This window comes from Podarcis melisellensis, assembly GCF_964234715.1.
Source record: "Podarcis melisellensis genome assembly, chromosome: 4".
In the NCBI taxonomy this organism is placed as follows: Eukaryota; Metazoa; Chordata; class Lepidosauria; order Squamata; family Lacertidae; genus Podarcis; species Podarcis melisellensis.
This window is the reverse complement of record NC_138531.1, coordinates 45,235,967-45,255,587: the sequence shown is the minus strand read 5'-3', so window position 1 is coordinate 45,255,587 and position 19,621 is coordinate 45,235,967. Positions and strand designations below refer to the sequence as shown.

At 39.3% G+C, this 19,621-nt stretch overlaps 1 protein-coding gene and 1 long non-coding RNA gene across 12 annotated transcripts in view; one reads left to right on the top strand and one right to left on the bottom strand.

Moving 5' to 3' along the window:
- Nucleotides 1–19,621, top strand: part of DMD (dystrophin) — a 1,007,479-nt gene that overhangs the window by 312,100 nt on the left and 675,758 nt on the right. For all 10 annotated transcript variants that reach the window (XM_081908923.1, XM_081908930.1, XM_081908919.1 and 7 more), the window contains exons 3-6: nt 11,318–11,410; nt 13,419–13,496; nt 15,353–15,445; nt 17,326–17,498. In XM_081908923.1, coding sequence (XP_081765049.1) covers nt 11,318–11,410; nt 13,419–13,496; nt 15,353–15,445; nt 17,326–17,498 — 437 coding nt within the window. The remainder of the gene's footprint in view (nt 1–11,317; nt 11,411–13,418; nt 13,497–15,352; nt 15,446–17,325; nt 17,499–19,621) is intronic.
- Nucleotides 5,706–11,397, bottom strand: LOC309368725. Of its 2 annotated transcripts, none has more exons than XR_014167908.1 (3): nt 11,330–11,397; nt 7,677–7,783; nt 5,706–6,117 (listed from the first exon to the last, which is right to left on the bottom strand). It is a non-coding gene; the product is annotated as an uncharacterized lncRNA (long non-coding RNA). The 2 variants fall into 2 exon arrangements; XR_014167909.1 differs by lacking the exon at nt 5,706–6,117 and adding an exon at nt 7,049–7,139 and having other exon boundaries at nt 7,176–7,783.

Genomic DNA, 19,621 nt, shown 5'->3' with positions numbered 1-19,621 from the left:
TAGCTCTGAAATCTCAAGCTGTGTATGGTGCAGCAGACAAGAAAATGCTTAAATTTTTTATTGGGTGTTTTCTGAACAATGTAACTTCTTATGTAGGGAAGCTGTGACACCCTGTGGTATTATGGTGTCTTATGCAGATGCTTCTCTTTACAAGATTGGGACCTAACTTCAAGGTCTAAGAGCAAGATTGCCTTGTCTTGTCTGACAACTATGAAGTATGGAGCAGTTATTATTGGGAGCACTGTAAAGTGTTATCATCATCCAAGGATAAAGTGTGTGATTATTTTTGACTTTGCCACCAGAGTTTAATCATACTGCCTTGAATGTTGTAAGAACTGATCACAACAATTACAAGCAATTTCAGCCATGTTATGAAGCTGTAGAGATTATTTCCAAAGGGGCTGGCTCACATGAGTTTGAACGCCACAGTTTCTGAATGGTGTTGAAATGAATTCAATACCTACTTCAAGAAAAATCACTTGAGATACAGCTGTTCCAAAATGTCTGTGAACCAAAAAAAGAGAGAGAAGGTTGAGAAATAGCTGTTTGAATTTTCAGCAATCTAGTACTCAAAAACTTTCTCAAAGCAGTATTCAATACGTAATTGGCACATAAACACCACTGGTGTGTGTGTGTGTGTGTGTAGATAAAACATCCTTTTGAACTATTTACAAGAGATGAAAGACCATTAAAGTGGTAACTTACAATTTGGATGTGAATGACTTTTTGTGATGAAACCCTGGCCCTTTTATCATCTCTTCTTTTACTATTTATATCAAAGACAATTAATTTGTGCAAAGAGAATGCTCTTCTGATTGATGTTATTTAGCTTTCAGCCACAATAGCATTTGCTTCATCGTAAGCTGGAGATTTCCTGGCAAATATTAATATCTATTGGGCTATCTCTTTTGTTGTAGTAGCAGCTTCAAAACTCTCCGGATGGTACATCTAACTATGTGCCACTGACTATCAGTGCCATGTTAAGTGGGGGATAATACTATGCTTCTACAGGCAATCATGATGTTAGGCAAGTGAAGATCATGGTAATAATCAGCTTATTATGGCTCCAGAGGCCACAGGTGGCCACTTAGAGTTGTCACATAATAAACTGGCTAGCATATGGTTTACACTGAAGAAGTGGCTTTTGACTGTTAGATGGTATGTGACTTGAGTATGGTCCACACACTACTTCCTTCACAGAAGCATAGAAAATTTGACTGAATCGTTTTATATGTGAACTAGTACTTGGTGCATTCACTTCTAAATTGTTTAGTATCCTTTATTGTATCTCTAAATTCAAAATGAACCTTAAAGGCGAACACATTTATTATGGCATATATATTTGTGGAGTACAACCAGCTTCATCAGATGTATCAAATTTTATCCTGAGATGTAAGTGTGATTTGGAAGCGGTTGTAAAATGTGAGGAAAGAAGAAAATGAAAGGCCCCTACACTGCCTATTGCGAGTAGAAGGAGTATGTCCCACCCCTATCTGGAAGGATAAATCTTGTGGGGTTTATCTTGGATGAGAGGGAGGCCAGGCTGCTTATCACATCACCTTCAGTGTTCAATGGGGAGCTTTCTCCCATAGAAGAAAACTCCACCCTCCCTCTCCTTGTCAATTAACATCTGATGCGCTACTTGACTTTTTTATTCAGCCAGGAATTATTTTTCTGTCTTCCAGAATTCAGTCCACAGGTGCTTCATTCCCTATCGCAGACCCTTTTGTTCTGTCAGTGAAATTGCAAACGTTTACTCTTAAGTGTCTTGTGTGCAAGTCTTCATTCTGGGGTCTAGGGGCAATGCAGAAAACAACAACAACAACAACAATTTATTATTTATACCCCGCCCATCTGGCTGAGTTTCCCCAGCCGCTCTGGGTGGCTCCCAATCAAGTGTTAAAAACAGTACAGCGTTACATCGGGATAATTATGCACTTCACATTGGTTACTCACAAACTGGTTCTTGATGGCACAGACAATGTGGCATTGGTAAACCAATTTACACACATAATGTGTTAAAAGTCCTTTGTGTCGGGATCAGTCCACAAGTGAGACTCTGAGACTCTTGATAGGTTGTGATCCATCATTTTCACACCACAGTCTCCCATTTGAAGTTTTGGGGTTGTTGTTTTTTACTTATTTTGAAGTCAGTAACAGAGTATTCTGGAAGGTTAAAATGTTTTCCCTCTTTGATTTAGAAATATTGCCATATTGGACAGCAGATAAGGGGTTATAGCCAATGTAGCACTGGGTAATGTGGAACTCCTCTCCACCCCTGTACATCCTCTAAATCTGTTTTGGGGGAGATTTGAGGAGGGTGTGGGGCATGTATAGGGGGCATGTATTGGGGGAGAAGGTGGGGAGTTCCATTGTGTAAGCTGGAATCATTGCACTGATGGAACACACAAGTTGGATTTGTTTCCATTTGTGGATGCTCCCATTTGTTCCCACTTATCTTTTGTGTAGAGATGGGCCTATTTATCCTATCTGAGTGCAGAATTCCACTGCTGGCAGATTACAGCATATATGATATTGGAATATGAGTAAGTGAATGATTCCTTGGTGTCATGGGTTACATGATTAGGTAGGTAATAGTGTTGCCAAAATAGTTATACGGACAGAGCTGACACCTGGATCTGCCACAGGGACTATTCCCTGTGTCTGCATCTCTGTTGTATGACCTGTTGTTGCTGACATGGCTTTGGATTCCATATTGTATTTATTGTCATTTAAGTGAAGTACTGCGGAATGATTTTATTTTAATTTAAAACCAGTGCAATGAGACTTGTCAACAAAAATATTTATTTGATGAGTGATCTGGGTCTCTTGAAGTCTGTAGAAAAATGGCCTTTGTCACTAATAGCATTAGTAATTGCAGGCATGGGACTTGCCTCTAATCTGTCTTGATGCAATTCCTTACAAGCCACAAAACAGAAACAGATGATATTGGTATACAGTGGTACCTCTGGTTACGTACTTAATTCGTTCCAGAGGTCCATTCTTAACCTGAAACTGTTGTGAACCTGAAGTACCACTTTAGCTAATGGGGCCTCCCGCTGCCGCCGCACCGCCACCACACGATTTCTGTTCTCATCCTGAAGCAAAGTTCTTAACCCGAGGTACTATTTCTGGGTTCGTGGAGTCTGTAACCTGAAGTGTATCTAACCTGAAGCATATGTAACCCGAGCTCCCACTGTATTCAGTTTTCAGGTCAGAGGTCTGTTACTCTCACTCTTTCCTCTTTCTTTTGCTTTGCTTTTCTTTTCAGCCTTGTTCCTTATGCTGTGCATTTTCCATTTTTAGAAACCCCAGAGATTCATCATATGAATTAGGTCTTCCTCCTTTGTGCCAAATCAATGCCAAATCAGATTCTGAACTGAATCTTGTGATTGGTGCACACTACTAATATGAAATGTTACAATATTGACAATTTTGTTTCTGATTCGTTGCCTAACGTTCCCTGACATGGAATTTGACTTTTTCACAACTGCAATACATTGGGTTGATGTTTTTACTGAGATATCCATGACTACCGCAAGAGGGTTTTAGAGTTTTAGAAGAAAGCAAACCTGTTTCTCTTTCTACAACTCTACTAATCGTGGCTATTTTGGATATATATATATAATCTCTGTAACAAGCTGAAATTTGTGAGCAACATACAAAAGTTGAGTTAAGTCTTCTTGTTCAATGGGTTGCAATCATTTGATGGTATCATTTTCAAATCTTCAGTCATTCACTGGCAGAATGCTATTACATCCTGCAGTGACAGCACTAAATGTTATAATTTCTTCCATATTTGTTTTGTCTGTTCCTTGTAGTATGCTAACACTTCTCAATCTGTTTACCATATTCTAAGGGAGAAGAAATATGATATCTAAACATGGTAGAGGAACTGGTGATAAATATATTCATTGCAAAATAAACAGAAAGATATCAAATTACATCTGTTTAATATTTCATTTTATATATTTATTTATGGGTAATGGACCTTTGCTCAACATTTGCATTATACATTTGACAGTATTAAATTTCTGTATAATATTCTGTATAATCCAGTGGTTAGAAAAACTGTGGGTATTATGGGTTTTCAAGATGTAAGAGGTAGATTCACTGAATTAGATCTTAACCCTGAAATACCTCAGGCACTTAGATGGTCGTCTTAAGCACATTTCCCCCAACAATTGAAACTCAAGAACTGCTGGGATGACTGAGGTTGGAATAGGTGGACCTTGGGGCTCAGCTGGCATAATTTCCTCTTCCTTGCTAATTCAGAGATGCACCAGTGTAAGTCTTTCATCCCAGCTCAGCTGGGCTTGTGGCATAACATACCAAAACAGGTCCCCCAAAACAGGTGTTCTAGGGGCATTGCAGGAGTGAGGCAAGGGGACACACTTAATTCAGATTCCTTTCAGCTTAGTCACATGACCCTGTAATCAAGCAGAATTTACACTGGCAAAAGAGTGGTGTAAATCAAACTATTTTAAAGACTTGTTTCCCCCCCCTCAAGGTTTGAGTTATCTTAGACTGCAGTAGCCTTGCTCATGAATGAAGTTTGAATGAATGAATGAATATGGTATTTATCCCAGTTTAAATTCACCCCATGTAAATTCCACAGGATTATTTTTAGGATTGCTCTTTCAAAAGGGACTAAGTCCCACTGAAGTCAGTGGACGTGCTTCTGAGTAAAGATGTTTGAAATTGCAGCGCTAAATCTCCATGGTATTACACAGGTAAATCCACGTGTCCAACACCCAAAGAACCATCTAACTAGTTCCATGAGAACTTTGAACATGTGTTTCTCAAGCATCTGTCATTTTTACTGTCCTCTGTGGCAAATAGCTTTGGAGTCTGCTACCTTGGAAGTTATTCTAACTGAACTCTACAAGACTTCCTCCTAAGTAGGCACATACAGGATTTGTGCTGTTAATCTTATTCTGAGGTGAGTTTCCTAAGCAGTTTGTAAGATGGCCCAAAGGTCTGTTGCTCAAAGGAACATAAAAAAGAAATCTCACGGGTACACTAAGTATCTCCTAGATCCCTGCCTTTCTCAAATCAAATAGTTTTCTTTAAAAACAACAACCCTCTGATATGAAGCTCATACTGAGCCTGCCATTTTTATTTTATTTTTAAAGCGTCTCGTTCTGGATAACTTTTATGAGAACAACTCACTATAAAGCAATTCAGTGTGTAGAAAAAGGATGTCATCTAATCACTCTGTACAATAATGGTATCATATGATCGGCCTGACTGAAATCCAGAACAAATAATTGTCATCTATGACAATTATATCCAAAGAAATCATGTAAACCTTTCATCCATAGTTGTGTTACTGGTATATGTATAAGTACATGACTAGATTTTTACAGACTTCCATCCATCAAGGGACATTTGCCTTCTTTTCTTCAGTCCCTGCCCTTGCCCCCATTAGTTGATAGGCTCATGCCTATTCTCCATAATCAAGACTGCTGAACTGATAGCAATATCATGTTTTAGAAGTTGTCTGCTCTTAATCTAATTTCCTTCTTATTAAAAATGGAAAACACTGAAACTAGAAAAGCTCATTTGTAATAAGATTTTATTCTAGTACAATGGTATTAGATATGCTATTAAGATAGATTGTCTAATTAAAAGGAATGCATTTGATTGAATAATTTTTTTAATTATACTAAACAGAATCAATTTAACCTTTTAACTTCAGCTGCTTAATTGAATAGTAACAGGCATTGAGATGAACATGACCAGTTATACTTTAATTTCAGGGCAAGAAAATTAATTCCACAATGGAGGAAAATAATTCATTTACATATTCAGAACAACTTTGAAAAATGGGAGGAGAGAAGATAAATATATTGGTCTCTATTCAGCTAAATAGTTGCATAAGCAGAAACCTATGCAAGGATTTCCACTAGCATAACGGGACTTTAACCTGATTGCTTAGGAAAAAAAGAAGATGTTTCATATTCCACTATCTTATAATGCATATGAGTTTTTAGAATGTTTTAACAGCATAAAGAGGTGTAGTCAACAGTACCTAACATTACACAAAAGAGAGAGGTTGGTTATCACTTCAGCTCCTTTAAGGGAGATGTGCTGATACATGTTGCTGGCATCCGTCTGTCTCAGGAAATAAAACACAGTTATCAGAGGACATTTTTTAGTATTGGACTAGTATGAATGGGATAAAAAGTATTCTCTGTGGGAAGCGGGTGGCGCTGTGGGTTAAACCACAGAGCCTAGGACTTGCCGATCAGAACGTCGGCGATTTGAATCCTTGCGACGGGGTGAGCTCCCGTTGCTCGGTCCCTGCTCCTGCCAACCTAGCAGTTCAAAAGCACATCAAATTTCAAGTAGATAATTAGGTACCGCTCCGGCGGGAAGGTAAACGGCGTTTCCGTGCGCTGCTCTGGTTCTCCAGAAGCAGCTTAGTCATGCTGGCCACATGACCGCTGGCTGTACCGCACATGATGCTGGCTGTACGCCGGCTCCCTTGGCCGATAAAGCGAGATGAGCACTGCAACCTCAGAGTCGATCACGACTGGACTTAATGGTCAGGGTAAGGAATCCAGAAGTCCTATCTTCAGCAAATTAATATTCATTCACGGTGTTACTCAAGTCAAAAGAGTTTATACAGGAAAACGAAGTCATCTCTCTCGTAGTATATGTTACAAATAAACTGCTGCTTTTTGAAAATATTGTAGACGAAATTGTAAGTATGACTTTCTGGAACTAGCTATTTGCCCCTGTTACTTCTGGAAAGTAGAAACACTTAGAAAATGCATTTATATTGCAATCTAGCTTTCTGTAAAAGGTCTTATGAAATATATATTATGTCAGCAACTTTCCAATTCTCTTATGTACAGTAAAAAAAACCTTTAAATTATTCAATAGAACACTATTTATTTGACAGTGGTGGTGAACAATTCCCACCCCATTAGAAAAAAATTATCATATGGTAAAAGCATATACCACAGACATGTCTGCAATCTCCTTTTTATTAAATCTGACTGAAAACCTCTGTTCAGCTCAACATAATGTAATGTTCTTCTTAAGTTCTAGGCATGAATTTCAATGAACCCCTAATGAAAATGTCTGCTTGATTAGCTGAAAGTCTATCAACCTTTTTAAATTCAGATCTTCTTAAAACACACACACACACACACACACACACACACACACCCCTCTACCTAAGCTCTCAACATAATAGAAGTGCAGAGAGAGGAAGGTAACATCTCACCGATGCCTTCTGTGTTGTAATTTTAGCCATCACCTGCATTGAGATGCTTCTGGTGGTTTCAACACCCGGTGTGGTTTGTGGTAGATGGTAGCTCCATGCCTATGGAATGAGCTCCCATATCTATGTAAATACCTGGGACTTTCCCGTCTGTCTGACATCCCACTGGGAAGGAAGAATAGCAACCAGATGAGGAAGACCCATACTGTGGGCTTCACTCACATGGTTGTGGTGTTGTCTCTCACACATGCACCACTTCAATATGGAATAGTGCCATGGGAAAATGGCTGTGTGAAGGAGTCCTCAAAAATGGAGGAAAGTTAATTACTTCCAGAGCTTGTGTGTACCAGAGATGTAAGGCGTGTGGTCACTTTGGGTTTTTTATTATGATTATGATTCTACTATGGACATGATAAAAACTGATAAAAGAACTGTCCGTAACCTTGTAAAGTGTAGCTTCCTGCTGGATGTCCAAAGCACAGCCCTTTTTTGTAAGTAGGAGTTTCAGTAGGGACCTAAATAGTTCTCTTTGAGTTAAGTGATGGAACGCTGAGGAGATTCAGAGAAAGAGAATTAAAGACTTGAAAGAGGGAAGGCATTTGAGTATTTGCATGTGACAGTAAGCTAAGTCTTAATAAACCATAATTTGCTTCATTGTTCCTACTTTGCTGCTCCTCTGGTGTTAGCAGGTAAACAAACGATCGTTTAGTGTGATGTCCAAATCCAGGATCATGATTTTCTGCTCCCTGGTCCATAAACCAACAACAAACCATGGTTTAAGACTAGATAGCAAGTGTGAAGTTAGGGCAGAACAAACTATGATCTTTCGTTTGGACGTAACATTAAGCTATCCCCTCCATGGTTTGTTTACACAGTATGATTTATTAAGCGAAGAACTATGGCTTATCATTATATATGAACATTTTCTTTTTTTAGCAAGGTTTTCAATCCAAATTTTTTTCAGTAAGAAGTGGTTTTAACTTTATGCATCTATGTGTGACCTGACCTTAGAAATGCTAGGAAAAGCCATATTTATTGCCTTGTGGGGAATTGGCAAGTTCCTTTGTGAATTAAAACATTTTCCTTTGGGTTCTCTAGGTAGAGTTCACATTTCCTTCAATCTGCAGAAGAGCGAAAGGTTTAATTTAACTTCTATCTGACATCTTATCTCCCCTGTTTGTTGCATCTTTTCAGCTGCCTTTTTCTTCTTTTTAAAGCCTTTTGGTAATTCCCACCCACCCTCTCTATCATGTAAAGATTAGTAATCGCAGCCACCAGCCACATCAGTGAAAGCAACAAAAGTGTCTGTGATTTGACCTTTATTCAGTAGAAAGGAGATGGTATTACACAGCAGTGTTTACATTATTGCAGTGGGATACTGAAGCCCCTGTGTTCGCTTTTAAATCAAGGAGCTTGAGCCAGGAGAGAGGAACTTATTTCAAAGGCTTTCCTTGATATATTTGAGGTTCTTTGTAAGTGTGTTTCACACATCAATTTCTTCCTTCATTTGAGTCTTCTCTTACCTTACCATTAAATCTTTCTCTGTCTGTCTTAGTCTGATTTGGTATTGTTTCCTACTTCCACTATCCAAGTCATGTTATATTCAAGGCTGAAAACATGCTACAAAAAGAAAGCTGGAGGAGGAGATATAGTAGGCATTATGTGCTTTGCATTTGAAAGCTTCCAGGTTCAATCCCTGGAACCACTAGGTAAAGGATTTCTAGTGCAAGGCTGGGAAAGACGTGGATGAGTAGATCACTGGTCTGACTCAGTAGGAGGTAGTTTTCTACATTCAGAACCAAATTTGCTGGTCCCGTTTGAGTTCATCTCTGGCATTATTTATGATGGCAGAACCAACACAAATAATTCCATTATGCCAATTCACTTTTGGAGCATAGTTTGGAACTCTCTGAAACAAAGTAACAACAAGTAAAGCACAAAAAAACCTCAAACATGACAAACTTCTTCATACAGAGCTGCCTTCAGATGTCTTCTAAAAATCAGATATGTCTATTTCTTTGACATCTAAAGGGAGGACGTTCCACAGGGCGGACGCAACTACCAAGAAGGCTCTCTGTCTGGTTCCCTATAACTTCACTTCTTGCAACAAGTGAACCGCAAGAAGGCCCTCGGAGTTGGATCAGTGTCTAGGCTGAACGATGGGGGTGGAGACGCTCCTTTATGTATACACATACGTCAGAGCTGAATAAGGCTCTAAGCCAGAGCTTTCCAAACTTTTCATGTTGGTGGCACACTTTTTAGACATGCATCATTTCGCAACATGGTAATTCAGTTTTACTAGCAAACTGGGGGTTAAAGTAACCACTTTCCAGCCCCGGGAGGAGCTTGGGGAACGTTCGCGCAACACACCTACACACTGCAGCCAAGACGCTACAGTGTCATGACACACAGTTTGGAAAGCTCTGCTCTAAGCTCAGGAGGGTTGTTCTTGAGATCATTAGGATATGGCAAGGTCCTAAGGGCTTCTCTTCAGTGCCCTCTCCTGAACCATCAACACCCTACCTAGTATATTAAGGTAGAAAATCAAAGAAAATCACAACCAGACTGGGAGGGGTGCAGACTGTAGGGATGTTTTAGAAACTTTCATATGGTGGCATAAAATATCACTGCTGTTATAGCCGATTTTAAAGTGCCATCTATATTATTTAACCAACATTTTAAATGCTAAATTAAACTGAATATTTATTTTACCAAGTACAGAATGAAAAATATAATTCTGTCTATCTTTTTGAAGGCAATTGCAAATAAAGGTGATATTGTACGCATCAGGAGTTCAAAATGGCATTTCAATATATGTTTGTTCTTCCAAAAGCTTCTCACTTCTTAATGCACACTTTTCCAGTGACCTTGGAAATGCAACATATTTCTTTGCTGTCTCTTCAAATCCTTTGTTTCTAAAGACTTATTGCAATGTCGATCCACTGAAGACATTCAATCCGTTTCAGAAAGGCGGCTTAATTACCTCCCTGCCAGACAAATGGCATGCTCTTCTTCAGGTTAGAATGTGTGGCAGCAGCATAGGGAACCTTATGTAATATTTAGTTGATGATTAATAGAAGGTTGCCTTTCAATCTCCTCAAAATCATTTCTTTAAAGATTTACTTGTAACACACTTGTAATTAAAATGTCTTGCTGAAGATACTTCCATGCTGTGTTTTTATCTCCTCTCTGTAGTTAACCTCCCATATTATTGTGTAGTTTTGTCTGGGATCAATTTTAATTATACATTTTATTTTTTAAAAAATAAGACGTCTTAATGGAAGACTGAAAGAAGACTACTTTTACAGCTTTATAATATTATATAAATGTGCATGTTGCAAAACTATGAAAGCAATTTTTGTTACAGACATGCTACTTCAGGAGTGCCTGATTTCAGTAGAGAAATGGCTGAGGCCTTCCCTGTTCTCTACTATTCACTGTGACCTCTGAGTTTGGTTTGCAGCAACCACCTTCTTTTCCTCATAGCTGCTACTTGATTTTATTTTTTTATTGAAGAAAAACGCACGCATGCACACAAATATCTGGGCCTGTGGCACATGTCCATGGTGAAATAGACAATGGAAGCAAGACTTTGTATTGGGCCTTGTCTCCTCTGGAACTGGCCCCATTAGGATATATTCAGAGCTAGCCAAGAGGCTGCTAAAAACATGACTTTATTGCTGTAATCATTACAGATTAAAGTTCTTGGTTAGAGAAGGGTCAGAAGAGACATAAAGTACAGCTACTGAGGTGGATAGGAGGCCTGGGAGCCATCAGCAAGCCACTCCAAATTCATTGGATAAAGAGTGGGACATGAATGTTATTGCCTTCTATAGTCTTCCTGCTTTTACTGCACCCAACCCCATTCAAATTAACTGACTCCGGCTTTCTGGATTGTACAAACTCTTAGTAACAAAATAAAGCATTTCATTAAAAAAGAATCTTCAAGTTAAGAAGAATGCCTAGGTTGTAAAGGGTTATCTTTTTTGCTTTTCCTCTGACCAACAAATAGGATATTAAGAAGCTTAGCATGCAATTCACAATGCTCCATTATAAAACAACCTTTACTTTATTTTATTGTAGTTTGGTACATACCCTATAGAAGATCTCTTCAATGATTTCCAAGATGGACGAAGGCTCCTGGAGCTCCTGGAAGGTCTTACGGGCCAAAAGCTTGTATGTATACATGTTTTCAGCCAGAAGTAGTCCAGCAATCATATTTATGACATACCCACTATGGTTGTAACTGGATTTGACTTTTAGAGTGCATGAATTATATTGTGAAATTAATATTCATAGATCTCTGGTCCTTGAAAATCCCATTTTCTCTTTATGAAGCACTTTGAAATTTTACTGATTATAAGAACGTGAATTGAACCATAGGACTGGAACATGTTAGGCTGAGCACCTAATAAAGTAGTATGACTGTATTGTGTACAATATAAAGTAGTGAATTTGGGGTTTTGTGGGGAAGAGTTTCTTAAAACAGCAACTCTTATTTGCCCTCCCCCACCAGACCTTGCTAGTCAAATACCCAGACAAAAATGGGAGGGGAAGATGGTGAATTAACCAAAAACAGCAACAAGCTGTGTTTGTTCATGCAAATAGTTTTGAAACAAAATAGGGTACTGGAAGTTTCTGAATATATCAGTTGCAGTTCAGAAACAACCTCAAATTACTGAGCCCTCAAAGATCTGGGGAGAAATTTGAATAAGGAGCACTTAGGAAGAACCACAGCTTTGAATTCAAGCCTTAGACTGTCTCCAAACTATTTCTCTACCTCCTTAGTAATTCAAATTGTACACATAAATGCATGAGGGTGATATTTATACCTTGCCCATCTGACTGGGTTGCCCTAGCCACTCTGGGGCACAACAGTAATAGTTAGAAGCTATTACCACTATTATAAGCATGAGAGATACTTTTAAGGGTGCCACATGATGTTTGCTTTGCTTCTACAAGACATATAACAGTTACTGTGTTGTGTTTAAGCTGTGGAGCTCCTTGCCTGTTAATATTATTAGGCAAGCACCATCAGTACTTTCTTTTAGACTCTTCGGCTTACATAGACCTTTTCTGATGTACAGCTCAGTCATTGGTTGTTGTGTTTCACTGTCCAGAAGTTGATGAAGTATTTCATGCTGTTTTATGAATGTGTCAAATTCACTGCCTAGATGCATTGAGTCTCTGCTGGTGCAATGCTTTCTGCTTGCACAGTGCAACATCACCTCTCTCTCCTCTCTCTGCACTTCCCCTGCACACCGTTTAAATCTGCCCCAGAGGGTTGGGGAGAATCCCTCAGAAGGAAAAGTTCCTTGGTGCAACCAAACATCCTCACACAAGCACTTGCTTGGATAGGGTCATTTGTTTGCTGTGTGGTGTATAAATCTATAAATCAATAGGTTAGTTGTTAGCATGGTCCACTGCATCTTTATACATAACTTCTTCTTTTTTAATCTAGTTGCTTCTTTTTCCCTCAGCAGACTGAGAACAGATAGTGGGAAGCTTGCATGTTTTGCTAGGCAAGAATGTTATTAAAATATAATTGCCATTAACTGTAGGCTTCCTTCAGTTAAAATGATGGAAGGCATTCTTCCCCATTTCAGATCAAAGATGAAGCAGGGATAGTAGCTGAATGTTATAACTCTAAATTTCAAAACTAGATTTTATAATAAAAGTTGTAGAAATATATATTTTATGCAGTGTCACAGCTCCTGACATTTTAAATCTTGTCGTGAATGTGAAATTACTAGCACTGTGACAGAGTCTACAATAAAAGGGTTAACTGGGACTATTAGTAATCCATCACTCTCTTTTCTTTCAGCCACCACCCATTTTTATTGTGTTCATTTTTTTCACATAAGAATGCTCATATATTGTTAATATGGCAAACTTCAAATATATACTTGGAGAATATCATGTATGTTTAATGCTGTTCCCTGGTAGCAGTCCTCAACTGGCCTTTTCTAAAGAATATCTGTTATAATTAAAACGATCTGAATTTGTCGCACTGTTGCCCTCATTCAGCAGGGCCATTGTAAAATGCCATAGAAAAATATACTACTGAAGTAAGGATTGACATTCTTTGGTATTTTAGGCTCTTCTGTGCTGTTTGTGTCTGTGAGACATTATTTTTTATTTTAATATATAATATTTCCTTGTTTCTCACTATGCATATTCACAGGGTAAAGAAAGGGGCTCCACAAGAGTTCATGCCTTGAACAACGTCAACAAAGCACTACAAGTCCTTCAGAAAAACAATGTAAGTAAATATTTACAAGGATTCATAACTCACATAGAGAGTTGAGGAGAACTCAATAAACAGATATGAAAATTTGCTTCTGGAGTATGCTTTACAATAAATAAGATCCAATATAATCTCATGGGATGCAGGAGATCAGAGTGCTAATCCCACATCAGACATTATTTCAATAAATAGCCTTGAAGAAGCCGCTTGGTTGGATCCTGACTTGCGTTCAAATGTGTTTTGCTGGTGCTGGTAGTGACAAGTCTTCTTTCCTCCTGCAGCCACTTGTGCCTCTTGAGAAGCTTCTATGGTGGTGTTGGAAGAGCCTTGAAAACAACATGGTTGATAGCATGGTGGGTGGGAACTGCAGAGGGAAGGAAGAATCGGTTAAAATTGCTGCCTTGCTGCCTTCCTCTGGCGGTAAGGCTCTATTGAAATTCAGTTCCAGGTGGGAAATGGAAGGAGGTTCATGCAGGAGCAAGTCTGGTTCCAACTCATTATCTCCTAAGCCTTGCTTTCCATGTGTAAACGTGCAGTGCCTCTAAAAGCCATAGAATGTGTTCTCCCTCTCAGATGAAATAATTTGCTGAAATATCAGTCAGTACTGGTGAACATATAAGAATTAATCTCCAGAACATATAAGAACATACAAGAATTAATCTCCAGAATAAAACTACTAGTAATGACCCCTCCCCGCTTAAAACGGGGGCGCCCTTTGCGTGGACGCGTGCAGCCCCTAGATCTGGAGCGGCCCCAACAGCATAGGCTTGGCTTTGCCTTCCCTCAGGTGGGATACCTGGAGGTCTCTGCCTACCTCAGTCAGTTGTCCAATCCCACCTGGGGGAAGCGTTGCCAAGGAGACCAGGCCAGGTAGGGGAGGGATTACCTGCCCACACAATAGAGGGAGGATCTTACCTGGGAATCCTCACTTGGCTCATCCTCTGTCGTCCCCTTCTTCTTGTGCCCTCAATCTTTCCCATCATCAGGGTCTTTTCCAGGGAGTCTTCTATGAGGTGGCCAAAGTATTGGAGCCTGAGCTTCAGGATCTGTCCTTCCAGTGAGCACTCAGGGCTGATTTCCTTAAGAATGGATACATTTGATCTTCTTGCAGTCCATGGGACTCTCAAGAGTATGCTAAGGGGTACTCACTTATATAGCAGTATAGATCAATAGCTAGATTTTGTCATTTACGGTGTTGGTTTATTTCTATCATTACTTGTAATTCACCTGAAATGTGTGCGGTTTTGGACCTGGGAATGAATTTTCCTTATAAAAGGAATGACAAATGAAACCAAGTTGGTTACTTTGAGTAGTTGATTCCTCAGTCTAGTACAGGTATGTCTCTGTTAGCTTCTCCTATTTGAAAGCTGAATGGGAAGCATCTAAGAAAACTTTACAAGGCAGAGAAAGAAATGAGCCTATGTTAATTGCTGATGAAGTTGCTGGATTCCCATAAATATTATTTTCTGTTGTCATATGCATTACTTTTTGTTTTTAATTATTGCAACATATGTTTATTTTGTGATATAATAATTGCATCCTTGCTAAGTGCAATTTCCTAAAATACCTGGTACTATTTGTTTTATGACAGATAATTATTTGATCAGGTTATGAAATATGCTCTGGATTGTTTACTTGCCACTAAAAGCTAAATAGTAGAAAATATGCAAACAAAACCACATAGCCCTAATTTGATGTATTTATCAAATCCGTAGGTTTTAACAGGTTTGCTTATGTTTTATTCAGCAGCTGTTTCTTTTGCCCATTACTCTGGGAATGTAAACTCATTTAACTTCTATTTTAATGTTCATTGTTTTTGCATTTTATACATAATTTTATCTAAGTTTGCTTTCCTTTCTTTGCTCTGACAGGTAGATCTGGTGAATATCGGCAGCACAGATATTGTGGATGGCAATCATAAACTGACTCTTGGATTGATCTGGAGTATAATTCTCCACTGGCAGGTGAGTCAGTCATTCACAGAACATTTTTTGGATATATCCCTAATAATCAAGGGGTATATCTACTTTGTGTATTTCAGGTGGTGTTCAGTTTTGAATCCATCCTAATGTTTCAATGAGTGATAGAGAGAGGAAACAAGGAGACTGTTCTCTACTTAATTTTAGTGTCCAGGTTGAGTATTTGAGAAAAGTCAAGGAGGTCAGTGTCCTTTCAAAGCATTACACAGTCATTTCATTGCAATACCAGACAATTTAATATTCAGAATACTGCAAAATACATTTCTAAGTCCAGTTCAGTGTACTGATGTATAAAGCTCTAAACTATTTGAGCCCAAATGTAAGAAGGAACACCCCTCTCCATGTTGACTGCCCCCTGCATTAAGACAACCCAAAACAGCCCTTCTAATCTCCCCATCACCAGGTGAAGTAGGAAGCTGCCTTATACTGAGTCAGACTATTGGTCCATCTAGCTCAGTATTGTCTACACAGACTGGCAGCAGCTCTCTACAGTTTCAGGCAAGAGTCTCCCACAGCTCCTACCTGGAGATGCCAGTAACTGAGCTTTTGACCTTCTGAATGTAAAGCAGATGTTCACCCTCTGAGCTACAACCCAGAGTACAGGGGGCAGTAGTGTGGGATAGAGCCTTCTCTCTGGTGGCAACCCATCTCTGGAATGGCGTCCCTTCCGAGGGTTTGGTTTCAGTGACGTACATTAAATGTGTAGCCTGTGTTTGTTTTCTTTCATGATGGCACAGTTCAGCAAATTTTCAGTGGAAATTCTTGGCCTCTTTAGGTACTGCAAACAGTGCCGGATTTACATATAAGCTAAACAAGCTATAGCTTAGGGCCCCACTCTCTTGGGGGCCCCCAAAAAAATTAAAGGAAAAAAACCTGGATGTACATTTCCAAAATATAAGATTAAAAACAAATAAAATCAAACCTACATACAGCAACAGTGTTTTGTTTTATTTTGTGTTGTGTAGACTCCTATGATGTAAGTAATGGGCCCCGCCAGCTAGCCTGCTCCCTAAAATATCACTGGTTTGTTCATTTCTATATATAGGGTGCCTACATTCTGCATGGACTGGTTGCATGGCAAGATGTAGCATGCAGCTGCAAACTGCAGTGCAACACAGTTGAATGTAGGTCAAGCTGTTGTACCTGTTACCTAATATTAAAGAGTGCTTATAGACTGGTGATCGCGCAGCACAGACTAAGGGTATGAGTCTTATGCCTACTGATTGATTTCATGTAATACATAATTTATTTATTTTGATCCCATTATAAAGTTACTATTAATATACTTCTTCTTAATTGCATTTCAGTTCAACAATTACTTCAATAAAATACATATTTTACTTATGTGCAAATGGCTTTAGAAACCTATTAGGTCCATAAATTACCATATAGCATATATTCAACACACACACACACAAAAACCAGCGACAGTTTGTTGTTGACAAAGGACAGCTGGACGTATAAAAGGCCCCATTACCTTCAGTAGCTTAGGGCCTCATCAAACCTAAATCCGGCCCTGACTGCAAATTAAAAATAAATGTTGCTAATAGTGCAGAAGTCAAAGTTAGGTTGATTTGCCCCAGTGCACCGTGCTTATCCTCTTGCATATTTAAAGAAAGGAGAAAGTGACAGTAGGAAGAGCAATGATCCTTTCTTCTTTTTATATAAAAACCCCCTTTTATTTCTATACAACCAGTGCTTCTTCAGTATCCTCCTGTGTGTTTTTTTATGTTTCGGATCACTGTGCTGAGTATTCAAGCACTTAAGAGTTAAGTAAAAGAAACTCAAGTTTGACGTGGGGGGGGGGGGAGTTGCCTTTGATAAATAAACTTGGCTACTGATAAAAATTCTGTCTTCCAACACAGGTCAAAGATGTAATGAAAAACATCATGGCTGGACTGCAACAGACAAACAGTGAAAAGATCTTGCTGAGCTGGGTCCGTCAATCAACTCAGAATTATCCGCAGGTCAATGTTGTTAATTTCACCAGTAGCTGGTGTGATGGTTTGGCTTTCAATGCACTCATCCACAGTCACAGGTAAGAGAAATGCTACAAATTAACATCCAAATGCTTCTGTTTTTGCTGTGATCATGTGAATTGAAAATACTTTATTAGAATCACCTTGCTGGAGCAAATCCATCTAATCCACATTATTGAATTCCAGCAGTGGGGAGCTGGAGGCCTTTCAGAAATGCACAAACAATGGATGTGGGGTGGGATGTGGGCAGCATGTAAGCCATCTTCTGTTACTTGCTTTCAGCATCCATGAATCAGAGGCATGCTGCCAGTGCTCACAAAGCTTTATTTAGCTATCATGGCTAATTGCCGCTAATAATAGAAATCTATCTATTAATTTGTCTAATTGCTTTTAAAGGTTTATAAAATTGTGACAGTTGCCAAATCTTATGTTAATAAATTTCACAAGATAATTATGCTTTGAAAATTACTTCCTTTTTGCCTGTTGTTAATCTGCTGTTGTGGATGATCTCTAGTCTTACCAGAGTTCCAAGTCTTATCATAGGAATGTTTGTCTTCACTAACTCTCTTTATGCCAATGATGTGGAACATGTGGCTCTCCTATCACCCCTAGTCCTTGCTTTTTACCATTCATAACATTATACTGGTCCATCATGCCTCTTCTTAGTATCAGTATTTTCCTCTAAAATAAGGAGCCTCACATATTTGGTCCTTTTTCAATTAATGCCCCTTTTCCTGGACAATCAGAGCTAAGTTCAGATGCAAGGGTTTTTGTTTATTTGTTTTGCTTCATGAACAGAGGTTTGAAGCGCAGGTACAGTTATATGACTTTTTCTAAAAGCAGAACAAGGGCCAAATACTAGGTCTATTCCAAGGTCTGAAATGAAGAAAGTCTAGGGCCATGATATTAGGGTTGCCATATTTCAAGAAGTGAAAATCCGGACATAAAAAATCTCCATAAAAAAATAAGTTTTTTTGCTTCCGATATGAGCTGCCATACGCCCGGGTTTTCATGGACATTTTAACAGGTTTCAAAATGATGGGGTTACACTTCCCCTGAAAGAGCAGGTTCGTAGCTTGGGGGTACTCCTGGATCCTTTGCTGTCGCTTGAGACTCAGGTGGCACAGGGTGCCTTCCATCAGCTTTGGCTGGTGGCCCAGCTACGCCCCTATCTGGACAGGGATAGCCTAACTACTGTTGTCCATGCTCTGGTAACCTCAAGGTGAGATTACTGCAATGCGTTATATGTAGGGCTGCCTCTGAAGATGGTTCATAAACTTCAGCTAGTGCAGAATTCAGCGGCCAGGTTGCTCACCAGAGCAATATGGTTTGAGCTTATTATACCAATTCTGGTCCGACAGCACTGGCTACCAATTAGTTTCCGGGCCCAATTCAAAGTGCTGGTTTTGACCTATAAAGCCTTAAACAGCTCAGGATCACAATACTTCAAGGACTGCCTCTTTCCATATGAACCTGCCCGGACCCTGAGGTCATCTTCTGAGGCCCTTTTTCATGTGCCTTCTCTTTGAGAGGTCTGGAACACGAGAACAAGCCTTCTCTGCAGTGGCTCCCCATCTGTGAAATGCTCTCCCCAGAGAAGTTCGCTTGGTGCCTTCATGATACACCTTTAGGCGCCAGGCAAAAACATTTCTTTTCTACCAAGCCTTTGGTTGATCTGATTGACATCCTATGCCCTTTTGCGGGCGGGGTGGGGGGCATTGTGTTGTTGTTTTTCTTTTGATTATATATATTGTGGTTTTTATGTTGATCTTGTTCTGTGAACTGCCCTGAGACCTCCGGGTATAGGGCGGATATAAATATACACACACATATCTCCTAGATGTCATTTTTGGCAGACAAATCCTGGCTATGTCCTGGAAATTCCAGGTGTATGGAAGCCCTAATGATATCTTCCTGAATTTGGGAACTCTCTTTAAAAGGTGCCCTATCAATGGAGTTGGGAAACAGAACAGTTTCTTGCTCTGATCCTCCCCCTGCTCCCCATCTGCCCTTACAACATTGTTGTCTTTTAATCCGTTGTCAAATAAGTGTGTTTTCAGTTGAAAAGATTTGTTGCAGGGGGCAGGAAAGAGAGTATTGTTCTGGTTGTTTCTGGGACTATGGAAACATGTTCCTGGCCATTTAACAGCCACCCCTGTGTGTGTTCATAATAGAAACAAAC